The sequence below is a fragment of the Phalangium opilio genome, unplaced genomic scaffold (assembly GCF_054372755.1).
Source record: "Phalangium opilio isolate 3A_F unplaced genomic scaffold, DU_Popi_V2 ptg000079l_1, whole genome shotgun sequence".
Classification (NCBI taxonomy): Eukaryota; Metazoa; Arthropoda; class Arachnida; order Opiliones; family Phalangiidae; genus Phalangium; species Phalangium opilio.
The window spans coordinates 4,068,230-4,081,329 of record NW_028324187.1 but is presented as its reverse complement, the minus strand read 5'-3'; the positions used below and the strand labels follow the sequence as shown (position 1 = coordinate 4,081,329).

Sequence of the window (13,100 nt, the reverse complement as noted above, 5' to 3'; positions counted from 1 at the left end):
AATTTAATTATCTAATACATCAGTAAATGGTAAGTGAAATAACCTAAACCATAAAGAAAACTTTTAATTAAATTTTTTGATAAGTTTGTTTGCTTTTTACTTGTTTGTTTATGTTTATTTGCTTATTTATATTTGCATAATATTATTGCCTTTAAGGGAGACTAAAATGCGTGCTCCTGGTCCAAATTTTTAGTAAAAATAAAACCCCATGATGTGGTAACTATATTATATAGAGAGAAGCCAGAGGGGTGTAGTTTAATATGGCTCCCTCCCCTTTATATGTATAAATACATATCCATGACACAAGAGTAACAAGTTTGCTATATTATCCACCCAAATCATCCTTATCTAATGGAAACGAGAACATTAAGAATTCCTTGTGTCTTCTCTATATTTTTTGGTTATTTTTAGTAATTTTACCGTAGTTATTCTCTTCTTCCGCTATTTGCCGTGAAAAATCGTATATATACATTTGAAAATGGCACTCTGACGTGAACCATTACTTCCGCGGAAAATTTGCATTTCATTTAATGTAGTGAGCTAGGGCTTTTCACTATGGCTCCCAGCCTATAGAGCTACTTCAATTCGGGCAATCAATTTCTATGGTGTTTTGACCATGTCCTCTGTTCTATTGTTCGAAATGACGTGAAATTTTAGCGTCACGCGTGTTTCAACGTATTCTATTATACTAAAACAGGTTAAAAAATTTAGAGTGGATAGTTTTTTTAAATAGATGTAAATTTTCCACGACAAATAAAAACAAGTTGGGAAACAGAAATTTTAACTCTCCGAGTCAAGAGGAGGACCCCTAATTAAGGCATTTTCAGATGATACAACTTTTGACTCAAAGTAGATGATGTTAAAAAGTTGAGTGAGCAAAAATTGGTCAGTGACTGATCAATTTATAATTTGGTGATTCAACAAGTCCAACTTCCGTTCACAAGTCCCAACTAGTTCACTCAACGCGATTTGACCCATCTGAATGAGTCAAAAAGTTGTATCGTCTGAAAGGGGCTTTATTTCCTCACGCGTATCCTTTATCCATAATAGAGTTGAAAGACAGTATATTTGAAGTTGTAAATTTTTAAGCCGTTTGTTAATAAAAGAAATATTTTGTTCATTTTCAGGTTCTTTACGCAACATACAGAAAATACACATTTTTAAATTATTTTATTAATTTATTCAATCAAATCGAATGTATAAAATGTAATGTTTCAAAATAAAACTTGCTCCAATAAGTCTGTGTTATAAAATCATTTTTATTTATAAGCTTACTAGGGACCCACTATAATAGAGCTATCTCTAAAGACTTGGTGTGACGTCACCCACGCTATTTGTGTATAGAACCAAAAAAGGGACCAAAAATGGCCGCCCTTTGCCAAAGCTTAGCCCTAGACACTGACGAAACAACTGAGATAGCTCTATTAATTGTTTAAGAAGCTAATTATTAATATTTCACAATTTAAGAAAGGATCAGATCTTAAATAGAAGGGTTTTGTTAAACGTATTTAAATGGTCTTGCGTTATTATATTCAAATGAAGTCTGTTATTTAGCTTTAATCGTGGCTCTTTGGATTTTACCGCCTAGTCTTTTGATTTGCCGAATTACTACTCTATTTTACCGCCTAAATTGAAAGTCAAGTCAATCTAGCCAAAGGGTGTTTTCTAGCAGACGACGCACAGTGGAAAAAGTACTATTGTAGAGTTTTCTACTGTCGGCAGATTTCAAGTTGGCGGTAATTTAGTGAATGCCCCTTAAAAGTTTGTTTTAAATAAGCAGACGACACTGCCTGTTCACTCAACAGCGACCAGGCTTGGAAATAAGGTTTATTTCTGAACTAGTCCTCCGGACCAGTGACCCCTGATGTCTTAAATATGAAACTGGTCCCGGGACCAGTGACCCTTCCCCTATTTAGTTTTCTACTGGTCCCAGGACTTGTGGTCGTTCTCTCTTCTAAAAAAATCTCTCTCGGCTTAGGGTTGTATACACAACTAGACTCATGGAGTCGAAATTTATGTTAAAATGAAAATAATTAAAGAGGTCCCCATATCAATTTTTAATAAAAGTAGGAATTAATAAACTAGTCATTGGGACCAGTGACCCTCACGTTTTGAATAAAAAAAGTGGTCCTAGCTATTAATAAACTGGTTTTTGACCTGTAAACCTGTCTTATTTCCTAGCCTGACAGCGACACCCATACCGTTTTCCATTGGCTGCTAGCAATCTGTCACCATGGAGCAATATTAGAGGATACATATACTTATTTAATGAAATTTTAAAGGAACTTTGGTTTTCATCCCGTAAAACTACTCCATGGAAAATTCCAATGCAAATCGGCAAAAGTTTTTTTTTGTAGTTCATGACGGTTGTCGCCCTCTTCTGGGATTGAAAAAATTGAAAATGCTGCAGTTCGCTTTGTTCGGTCGTGCCATGGTCGTGCGGCCTACGTTCGCGGTCGTGGTTTTGTAGCGATTTAAGTTAGGTTTAAATCAATATTAACGTAAACAAATTATCATAAGCCTCAAAAAACCTGCAAACACATTATTATAGACAAATTATAGAGATAAAACATCGAAAATTAAATTTTTTTGTGGTGTTTTCCGATCTTTGAAAGCAGGGCCTTGGCTCGTAAGTTTTTTGACAAGAGTCGCGAGTCTTCGGACAGAAACATTGGTCGGAACCAGGTGTGAACTGATAGGATAGCTAGAAATCCCAGGTGCTGTGTGTTTCAACTAGAACGTCTCTGTTCTAATGGATACTTAATATTTTCAACTTCCTGTAGGTAAAATACATCTTGAATTATATAATTTATTAAGTTATCAAAGAGTTCCGTTAAAAATTGAGCTCACAGAGCCCAATCCAAAGTTTGATTGCAGACAAGCATTATCATATCAAACTGTCAATCAGACTATGGGTGTGGGTTCAAAAAGGCAGTTTTAGATTATTTAAACAATGTTTCATGCTAATGGAATTCTGTTAACACTGTAAACTTCGCGCTATCTTAAGAAAAACACTTAGAAACTGGCTTCAATATATTGTATGCTTAGCAACACCCTTTTTACTAGCAAAATTCAGGAAACGCGCTAATTTAATCAGGTGCATGGTATCAAAATAAGCAATCTCATCATTTCCGGGATGAGATAACATTGCGTTTAATTTATTGGTATCATTTTAACCTTCCTATCTACGGCCAAAATTATTCCATTAATATGGGAGCCATTAAAATAACCACCCTTTTTTGGTATTCTAAATATATTGACCTTGGATATGTTTTTAATTAATGCTAGGGGAATTTAATAGAGTTAACGGTTTTTTCTTACACATTATGAAAAAATGAACCCAGTATTTTAATTGAGGGTTGTCCCGACAAAGAAATTCCGGGGGGGGGGGAAATATTTAAAATTCTTTTGCTCGTTTTCTTGTAACTCTTCATTTATTCATTATCATTGGGAAGGTTTCAAGCTTTTCCGGTTTGTTCGTTTTTTTTTTGTTTAAAAACGTAATTTTAACTGCTACTAAGTTGCACAAATTTTATGACATTCGTGGGAATTCTTCAGTAGAGACGCTTCTTGAGAAAAATATTTCAAAATAGGATGAACTCTGTGAGCTTGTCCGCCTTCATGCAAATGTACTCTAAATTCAAACCGTGCCATATCTAATTCATTCTTAATTTGAACTTAACGGTAATTAGGCCTGGGGATGAATCTCACCCTGGCTTTTTATATTTAATTATATTAATAATAAGACTAGACATCAATTAATTTAATTTAATCTATTAAAAGAAACCTTGATAATTAAATTAATGGGTGGAAACGAAATTATAATAATATATTGAAAGTACATAACACGATGTAAAAATACTATAATATTTTCTAGCCTTAGACATAAATATTTATATCTATTCCACTTTTGACCTAAATTTCGTCTAATTATTAACGAATTCCGGGCGTGTACTCTGATCTTTTCCACACTTTATTTGTTGCACGGAGAAATACACTTTTACAATTTTAATAAATAAAACTGGGAATAAATATGAAGTTCTTGGTCTCAGCTACTCATTCATTCATTTGAAACATAATATACCGTGTCATTTCCTAGTCTGTCCCAATGTAAAAGACTTATCAAGATATATGGGGTCAAGTAGGGAAGCCCTATTTAAAATTTTGGGGCTTCATAGAAATAACCCACTCTCGTAGAACAGGACGAAATAACCCTATTTCAAAGTGGAGAAGAATCACTTGTGTATTATTTTCTAGCGCCAAAGTTGATTACATCATTCTCAAATGGGTTTTAGTGATAAATTTAGCGCGATGTTTTCCCCTCTAAGTCTAGGGGTTTAGACCATTCAAGCAGCCAGCTGTCTTGGGGTCGGTTAACCCCTCTTTCGTTTTTTTTTAGTCTAAAAATAAATATATTTTGCTCTTCTGTAACTGTCGCCAACGAGAGAGAGAGAGAGATAGTAGTGTATCTTCTTTTCTACCTTTAACGACGTTAAACGGTTAGAATTTCAATTCCTACAGAGACGTAACTCTCTCCTAACCATTGAGAAAATTATTTTACCAACCACGCGGAAACCCTAAGGGCCTTCTAATTATTATTATTTTTTATGGTCGATAAGGGACTGTAAGTCTGTTGTAACCCATAACAAGAAGTGATATCTAGTTTATTTGGGAGAAGGTATAAGATGCCTAAGTATTCGCACGCCATAGTCCCAGTCCCCCTTTCAAAATACAAGGGGGGACGTAAAAGGAGGCCGGGCTATTTCGCCTCTCCTCAGTCAGAAAATATGACTGTAATTTTCGTCATTCGCGTTGCGCTGACGTGAGTTTTCAAGAACCAATGAGATGCTGGTTGTAATTTAGAGGCGGCGGGGATTAACTCCGGACCTACTATACGTTTGGACTGGAGATAAAGCTGAAAATGTGGGGGCGAATTTATACCTTCTCCCTAATAAACTAAATATCACTTCTTGCAAATAGCTTGAAGTTGTTGAAGAGGTCAGCATTTACCTGCAGTTTTGTTCGTTTTAAATGCTTGGTAGTGTGGTTTTTTTATTGTCCAAATTTAACACATAGAATAATAAGATATTTGTGTCAATCGGTGGTGCACTTCTTGGCTTAAATTAAAGTTAAGTGGTCGTATATTAAAGGGTGTGATGGTCTTATGGGCAAAATGAGTCTAAGAACATGGAGTCTACAACATTTAGTTAAGGAGATATGGCCCCTTAAACAAGAAAACAGTCGTACATGTGGAGTAAGACATATCAGTATTCAATCTAAGAACATTATTGAACCTTAATCTAGCAGCAGGAATGTGTAGTGTGCTTAAATAAAGCTGATTACACCACATATGTTATTACTGTCTCATTATTTTTTAGGACCTAATCAATGTTTGGGCACCCATACCTCCGTAACCAATTATTGTAAACCCTATGATCTTTGACACCTCAACCCTAGTTTGACCCCTAAGAACACAGCACCCTTTATATTATGGCAGACTTATCAGAAACACACTGTCATGTCCTGTTTAATAAAATAATTTTCAAAAAAAAAAAAACAAGTTTTATAAACATAGGCCTAGTAAATAATGTTTTAATTTATGGGCTTCTATTTAGAAGCTTATCCTAATGAGTTTTTGGTGTAGGCATGCACGTCTAGCACGTCTCGTAACGTAATTAGACACTTAACACGAGTTTCAAATATCAATTTTGTTAACCTCGTTGTGTTTGCAATGCAACGAAGTTACAGTAAGTATATATAGGAAGTTCATGAGAAGGTTTTTCAAGGAGCGGGTGGGGGTTTGATGATATAGAGGCCGCACCAATCCAGATTCCGACGACGACACTTCGTCGGGAATCGATCTATCCGACTTTCAAGAGTGTTCTTTGGTTATGTGTTTTGACTCTTGTATTTTTCTTCTTCTTCTTAAGCCGCACAATAGGTCGGTACTCTTTTTAAGTTATTGCGGACAGAAAACGACCTCCCACTCCCTCTAAGACGTTGAGCAATTGTTGATAGGGTTATTGAATGAATAGTTTAACGGAGAAATGGTAGTTCAAAAGTTGAGAATGTCGAAAATGCGTTTTTTTTTTTTTTTAATATAATAGGGTTTTGCCAATGAATTTGAAGAAAATAGACCATTTTGGAAATTACATACAGAAAAACTAACACACAGGGGCGAGGATGCCATTGTGGTATTATACCTCCCTATTGATAAGAAGCTACTGCAGACGGAGTCAAGAGCTCACTACGCGTTGGAGGATAGCCAACTCGCACTGCCTCTGGTGGAGCTTCTTGGCGAGACGAAGGATACCCCAATGGTGGCCTCGCCCCTGGTTGTTGGTTTCTCTGTTTGTAATTTTGGAATTGGTCTATAGGCCATTTTATTAATTCCAAACGTGAAGCGAACACCATCACAGGATATTAACGAAATAGACTTTAGTAGGATCCAAACCTGCTTTTTAGCCATGCTCATCGTGGGGGTACTCACTCACGTTTTCCGTTCGTGTCACACTATTAATTATTATTATAACAGAAGTAAAATATTGAAGTAATCATTTTAAAACAGTTAAGGTAGCGCATCGAGGGGCTATTCACTCAAATTTTCTGTACGCCTGTTAAGTACGGTACGATGTGGCTACTATTACGAGCCCAGCCCTTGGGTCGTCTTGTTTTTTTTTATTATAAATTTCACCAGCTCCCTCGAGTCCCGCTAATTTAATTATAAAATTGTGAACCTTCAAATTTATAACAAGTACTCTTTAAAACCAGGAATTATCAGGGCTGGGGCAATCTGTTTTGGAAGTTTCCTACGAACTCTAGCTGTATTAAAAAATCATATTTCTTTCAAACACAAGTTTTTGGTTGGTGACTGAGTGAGAAACGACTCGCACAATACCATGTACTATCTGATACGATATTAGATTTGTCTCGCTAATTCGCGACAATAAATGTCGTTTTTCCCTCCCCCCTCCGATTACATTCATTCTTAGCTAGTAGAAACTCAGACAAAATCATTGCCATTGCCCATACCATAAAAGGAAACATAATGGTTCATTGACTTTCCTCGTTGTCGGTGGCTCTCTCTCTCTTTCTCTAAATGGTAACAATGGAATATGATAAGTTTTAAATTTCGGGGGAGAGGGGCTACCCAATTTATTCTCTTGTAATACGCCATTGGAATAATAATTTACGTTCGTTTTGAACTATTGTTAATTAAATTATAAATAATTGTATTTAGCTTTGTGGCCTGTTTTCCTCTAATCGTGAGGGAAATAATTTATGTCTGTTTCATTCATAAGTATGACCCTTCGTAATAGTTTTAAGTTTGTTTGAATTTATTCATGAGTTTATCAAGAAAGATGCGCGGTTTATTTAAAGGGCAAGTCTAATTTAAAATGCATTTTCTTTAAATACAATTTTATGAGGTAGGGAGTCTTTTTCTGTTTAAAATAAGACCAGTTTCGTAAAAATCGGTTAAGATTTCACGAAGATATAAATTTTGGAAATAATTTATGAACCCAGTTCACCCACTATTATACTTGAAATGCTCGGTATTATTACTGTGCTAAGCTTTGAGAGTCCCTCTCTATAATTCCTGACGTTTGACCAACGAAAAAGCTCCCAGTAACCCGTTATAAACTATGGAACATAAATGATTTATAATTGAACTTATTAATGGTTACTACTGTTTAATTTGTTTTTGTCTGAAAACGTGTTTTCCTTATCTGCTTACAGAATGAGCTATTTTCTGGAGGCCCAACTGAAAGGTAAACGTCGGTGACTCGATGTTTCAACATGTCTCTGTGTCTTTTACAAGGCAAGAGATTCTTCTGTCGAGAATGGGCCTTCGCCAAGATAGCCCATTGCCTGGACAACCGGCCAGCGTCCAAAACTTGCGGGGCTCTTATTATGGGAGGCCCAGGTTGCGGCAAAACGGCCCTGTGTTGCGAATTAGTCTCCCCCACCGTTACGCGGGGCAAACAGTTGGCTCTAAGCCGACGCGTTCTAGTCTATCATTTCTGTCAAGCTCATGACACGGACACTCTTTCCTTGGTCGATTTCATTCTAAGCCTCGCGCGGCAAATAACCGATTCCGGATTGATACCGGGATACGGGGACATAACTGAGAAACCCGAGTTTCAAAGCTCCCTCGAACCGGAAAATATTCTGAAAGATCCTGACGAATGTTTTCGCAAAGCTATCTTGTTCCCTTTAATCGAGGCTGACAGTCCCAAACAAACTCGATTCTTTCTAGTCGATTCGATCGACGAATCATTCTTTCACTCCGAATCGATTAATAAATCGAGTAGAGGCGTCAGCGGGACCATCGCCGAGCTCTTGGCCAATCATCATCACATGTTCCCTAGATGGTTACTCTTGGTTTGCTCGGCGCGAAAACAGAGTAAAAGCGTCACCAAGATGTTTACCGGTTTCCGCAAGATTAGTTTGGACGATCTCAGAAAGAGTCACGTGGTTCATGACGTACAACAGTATATACTCTGTCGGTTGGACCAGGAACCCAGATTAAGGCAACATTTAAGTCGAGAAACAGCTGAGATGTTGAATCAGTTGCACATTAAAAGCAACGGATGTTTTCTATATCTCGAAAAGGTAAGGCCGCCCTCGTCATTTGCGTCATAATTCTTCCATCTGTTGGCCCAGAGTTAGAGACCGACATCCAATATTTTTTATAACAGGTTCTTGACGGTGTTGCCGAAAACTTCATCATGTTACGCGAAATTCGCGAAATCCCTGGTACCCTAAATGGTCTCTACTTATGGTTGTGTCAACGGCTTTTCGTTAGGAAGCAATTTAGTCGCGTTCAACCCATCTTAAACGCGATTCTGGCAGCTCGCAAACCTTTAACTACCGAACAATTATACCATTGCGTTTGGACTAGAAACACGTTACTCACTTGGATAGAGTTTCAAAAAAGATTCAATCTCTTATCTAAAGTCCTAATCGACGGACGAAACGAGACGAAAATACTGTTCCACCATAGCTTCGCGGAATGGTTACTGGATGTTAAACATTGCACCCAAAAGTATTTGTGCCACGCGAGTGAAGGTCATGGAATGTTAGCCATGAGGTACACTTTGAAAGCCAAGACTCTAGACCACGAGGAAATTATGGATTTCGCGTTACATTTGAGTAAAATTAATACCGTACCTCCTTTGCAACCTTACCATTTGCCCTTATGGATGATGCTGTGTCGAACCCCGGTTCGTGACGCGTTAACTAACTTTTGGCAACCGGTAACGGACCCTAAAATTATTAAGTTACTAGTTCAAGCCGGAGCCAAACCAACGGATTCGCCTCAAGACGAAAATTTCAAAAGGAAAGAGAAAGAAGGAGGTGTCGGACAAGGAGGTGACGCGAGTCCATCGGCGGTTATACTGCCCGAAGATCCTATAGATGCCTTGCTAGCGACCGGTGGAGATATTGACGGGACAGATGCTAATCAAAGGACCCTATTGCATACAGCCGCTCATAATGGTGACGCGCAGTTGGTTCAAAGGCTAATAGCTAATAATGCCTCGCTGGAAGTAGTCGATAAGAATTGTCAAACAGCTCTTAACTTAGGTTAGGCTCGTCTGCTTTTAATTTTATTAACATAAATCACGTGTATAATAGGCCTTGGGAACTGGTACATTGTACCGTTTCTATTTTAAGTCAAATTTAGTTTAGCCTTTCGCCAAAGTCATTATAACACCGCCTTTAAAAACTCATATCCGGTTCCAATTAGGATATTGCCAGTAGCTTTGGCTTAGCTTAGGCCTAACGTAATTTTTGATACTAACCTTTATGGTACATACCTCAAAGGTTCTCATAGTTAGGATTGTAATATAATTGCTTTTGGGGTAGCTTCCCGACAAGGATACGGAGAGGTTGTGAAAGCCCTTTTAAAAGCCAAAGCGAACCCGGACCACGCGGACAACGATGGCTGGACCCCTCTAAGGTCTTCGGCTTGGGCTGGACATACCGAAGTGGTTAACGCCTTATTGGAAAGCGGCGCGGAAGTTGATCTCTGGGACGCCGATCAAAGGACGGCTTTGAGGGCGGCAGCTTGGGGTGGACACGAAGTGATAGTCCTAAAGTTATTGGAACACGGAGCTTGTGTCAACCAAGAGGATAATGAAGGCAGAACAGCCTTGATCGCGGCGGCTTACATGGGACATACGGAAATAGTTGAACATCTGTTGGATCAAGGAGCTGAGATTAATCACGAAGATGCCGATGGTAGAACTGCCTTATCCGTCGCCGCACTTTGCGTCCCTGCCTCAGAAGGTAAGTTTCTTTAGTGCGGGTAGGCAAACTCTTTCTTGGCGCTGCGCATTCTTGTTTGAATTTCGGGTACAAACTCAATTGCCCCCTGTTCAGGTCACGCTGGCGTAGTTAGTTTACTTCTCGAATGTGGCGCTGAAGTCGATCACCGTGATAAAGATGGCATGACGCCATTATTGGTCGCTGCATTCGAAGGGCATAGTGAAGTGTGCGAATTACTTTTGGAAGGGGACGCTGACGTAGACCATACTGACAATAACAATCGGACACCGTTATTCGCCGCTGCTTCAATGGGACATCCTGCTGTGGTGAATCTCTTACTCTTCTGGGGAGCGGCCATAGATACTATCGATTCCGAGGGTAGAACAGTCCTGTCGATCGCCAGCGCTCAAGGAAACCCCGAAGTCGTGCGACAACTTCTGGACCGAGGTTTAGACGAAATGCACAGAGACAATGCTGGATGGACACCGTTGCATTATGCCGCATTCGAAGGACATCAGGAGGCTTGCGAGATTTTGATTGAAGCGGGTGCAAGGATTACGGAAGTTGATAACGATGGTCGAATCCCTTTGATTCTCGCCGCGCAAGAGGGACACACGCAATTGGTTGGAAGACTACTGAAGTTCAACCATTCAATGGTAGATACGAAATCTCATGATGGTAAAACGGCCTGCAGGGTAGCGGCGTTAGAAGGACACAAAGAAACTGTAAGTAATTGACCCTTAAAATAGTTAAACTTTGTAGTTGTAAAAAATTAATATAGGCATATATTTTTTAATTCAAACTTTTATTTAACAAAGGTTGGTCTTCTGATTGCCGAAGGAGCTGATGTAAATTATAGAGACGCTGATGGCCGTTCCACACTGTATCTCGTTGCATTAGAAAACCGGGTAGAAATGGCTGACTTTTTATTGAATCACGGAGCTGATGTTGACGCCAGGGACTTGGAAGGTCGAACCCCGCTTCATGTCTCTGCTTGGCAGGGACATTATGATATGGTGGACTTGCTTTTATCTCATCGCGCTAACGTCAACGCTGTTGATAATGACCAACGTACGGCGCTGCAATCAGCGTCCTGGCAAGGACACGCGTCCGTTGTTAGGTTACTATTGGAAAGAAGGGCACACGTTGACCATACTTGCAATCAAGGCGCGACGGCTTTATGCATCGCCGCCCAAGAAGGACACGAAGAGGTTGTTCTGGTACTTTTGGAATATGGCGCCGATCCAAACCACGCCGATCAATTTGGACGTAATCCACTGAGGGTGGCTACAAAAGGAAACCATAATTCAGTCATCAGGATCTTGGAAGAGTACGCGAGCCAAACGACCGAATACGGACGTCCGGCACAATGCCATGGTAGTACCAGTACTACGTCTTTGACTTCGGCGTCGACTGCTGAAACTAAGCCTTGTTCGGCCATCCTATGCCAACCGGGAATTACTCCCGTCTCAAATGAGGTACTGCTTGAGTCACCGACGTCAGGCGGAGGAAACAGGAGGTCCTTCGTGTCCAATCATTCTTCCTCTAGGTATATTACATTTATTAAATAGTTTAGCGATTGAACAACACCAATTGTTATGGGAAGGCTTGAGTTTTCATTCCACAAGGTTTCCTTTTTCTTCTTGTAGGTCATCTAGTAATTTAACTACTTCTACGAACAAGTCAACCCAGCAATTACCGTCTCAAATGGTAATTGAAAAGGCTAACTTCAATAATTCTTCAGGTAATCCTCAGCAACCTTACCAACCATCTACGCAATCTCAACAACCCGCGCAACAACAGTTGAGAGTAACTTACCAGCCTAGTGTCCCTCAAAACATGACATTTACCCAACAATTGCAACAATGCACTCGTAATCGCAATCGATCAAGTAGATTATTATCTCCTTTAAGCGAACCTCAACATAGTCCAGTTCCTAGTCCACCCCAATCGCCTCTCAGCGAGGTTTTAAGTCAAAGACTTTCACCCGCTTCCCTTAGTCCTCAGGGTAATTCGGAGGGACACTCTCCCCTCCATCATTCGAGAGTTCCGGTTCTTATTAACCCTCCACCCCCTATCAACAATCAGCCAATCACCGCGCAGAATAGATCTCCCCAGCGACAAATTGATACTGCAATTCCCAGGCCACCTGAACCAAAGTTTAGGAGAAATGGGATTGTTACTAACCCTAATTATAAGGGTGGTTACGTCAAAACTAAGGACTCGAATCAATCCAATACTGGGGTTGTTGTCGTCAGTGGTGGTACTCAAGGAGTTAAGAATCAGGTAGGGAAAAATAATAAACAAAATAGTTCCCACGTTATGCCTATTTACGAAGAAGCTATCAATTTACCAATTAAGAAGGAAACGCCTTTGTAATTTCGAAAATTATATTATAATATTATGGAAATAGGCTTAAAGTTCTGCCTTTTCAAAAATATGAAGAATTTAAAATAATAAGAAAATATACTAAATTGTATTAGATACTGGTATGTTAGTAGAGATTAAAAATAAAGTTTCACGTTCCATAATTTAATTTACGTTGTATCTCATTGTGTTTTATCGGAATTTTATCCAAAAACGAAGAATTGAACTGGCATTCACGTGTACGACACGAGTTTAAAATTCCCCGCCAAATAATTTCGAACTACGCTTCAACCGCCATCTTCCTGCATACCGGAAATTTCCTATTTGCATATTATTGGAAATAAATATTGTAAAATAACGTGAATTCGATAAACTTATTCTATTAATTATCATACATTTTTATTAACATATATTATAATAATTAAATTAGTAAGTTTAATCATAAAATTTGCATAGATGTCGCT

General features: G+C 38.9%; 1 protein-coding gene across 2 annotated transcripts; it reads left to right on the top strand.

The window, feature by feature from the left end:
• The first annotated feature begins 2,396 nt into the window (after positions 1–2,396).
• Positions 2,397–12,805, top strand: LOC149654275 (uncharacterized). 2 transcript variants are annotated; one of them, XM_089845721.1, is made up of 7 exons: positions 2,397–2,779; positions 7,738–8,613; positions 8,700–9,585; positions 9,868–10,290; positions 10,384–10,994; positions 11,088–11,818; positions 11,919–12,805. In XM_089845721.1, exons 2-7 carry the CDS (start codon positions 7,798–7,800, stop codon positions 12,646–12,648), a joined length of 4,197 nt encoding a protein of 1,398 aa, XP_089701847.1. In that variant the 5' UTR covers positions 2,397–2,779; positions 7,738–7,797; the 3' UTR covers positions 12,649–12,805. The 2 variants fall into 2 exon arrangements, with proteins under 2 accessions (XP_089701847.1, XP_089701846.1); XM_089845720.1 differs by having other exon boundaries at positions 2,397–2,783.
• The last annotated feature ends 295 nt before the right edge of the window (positions 12,806–13,100 follow it).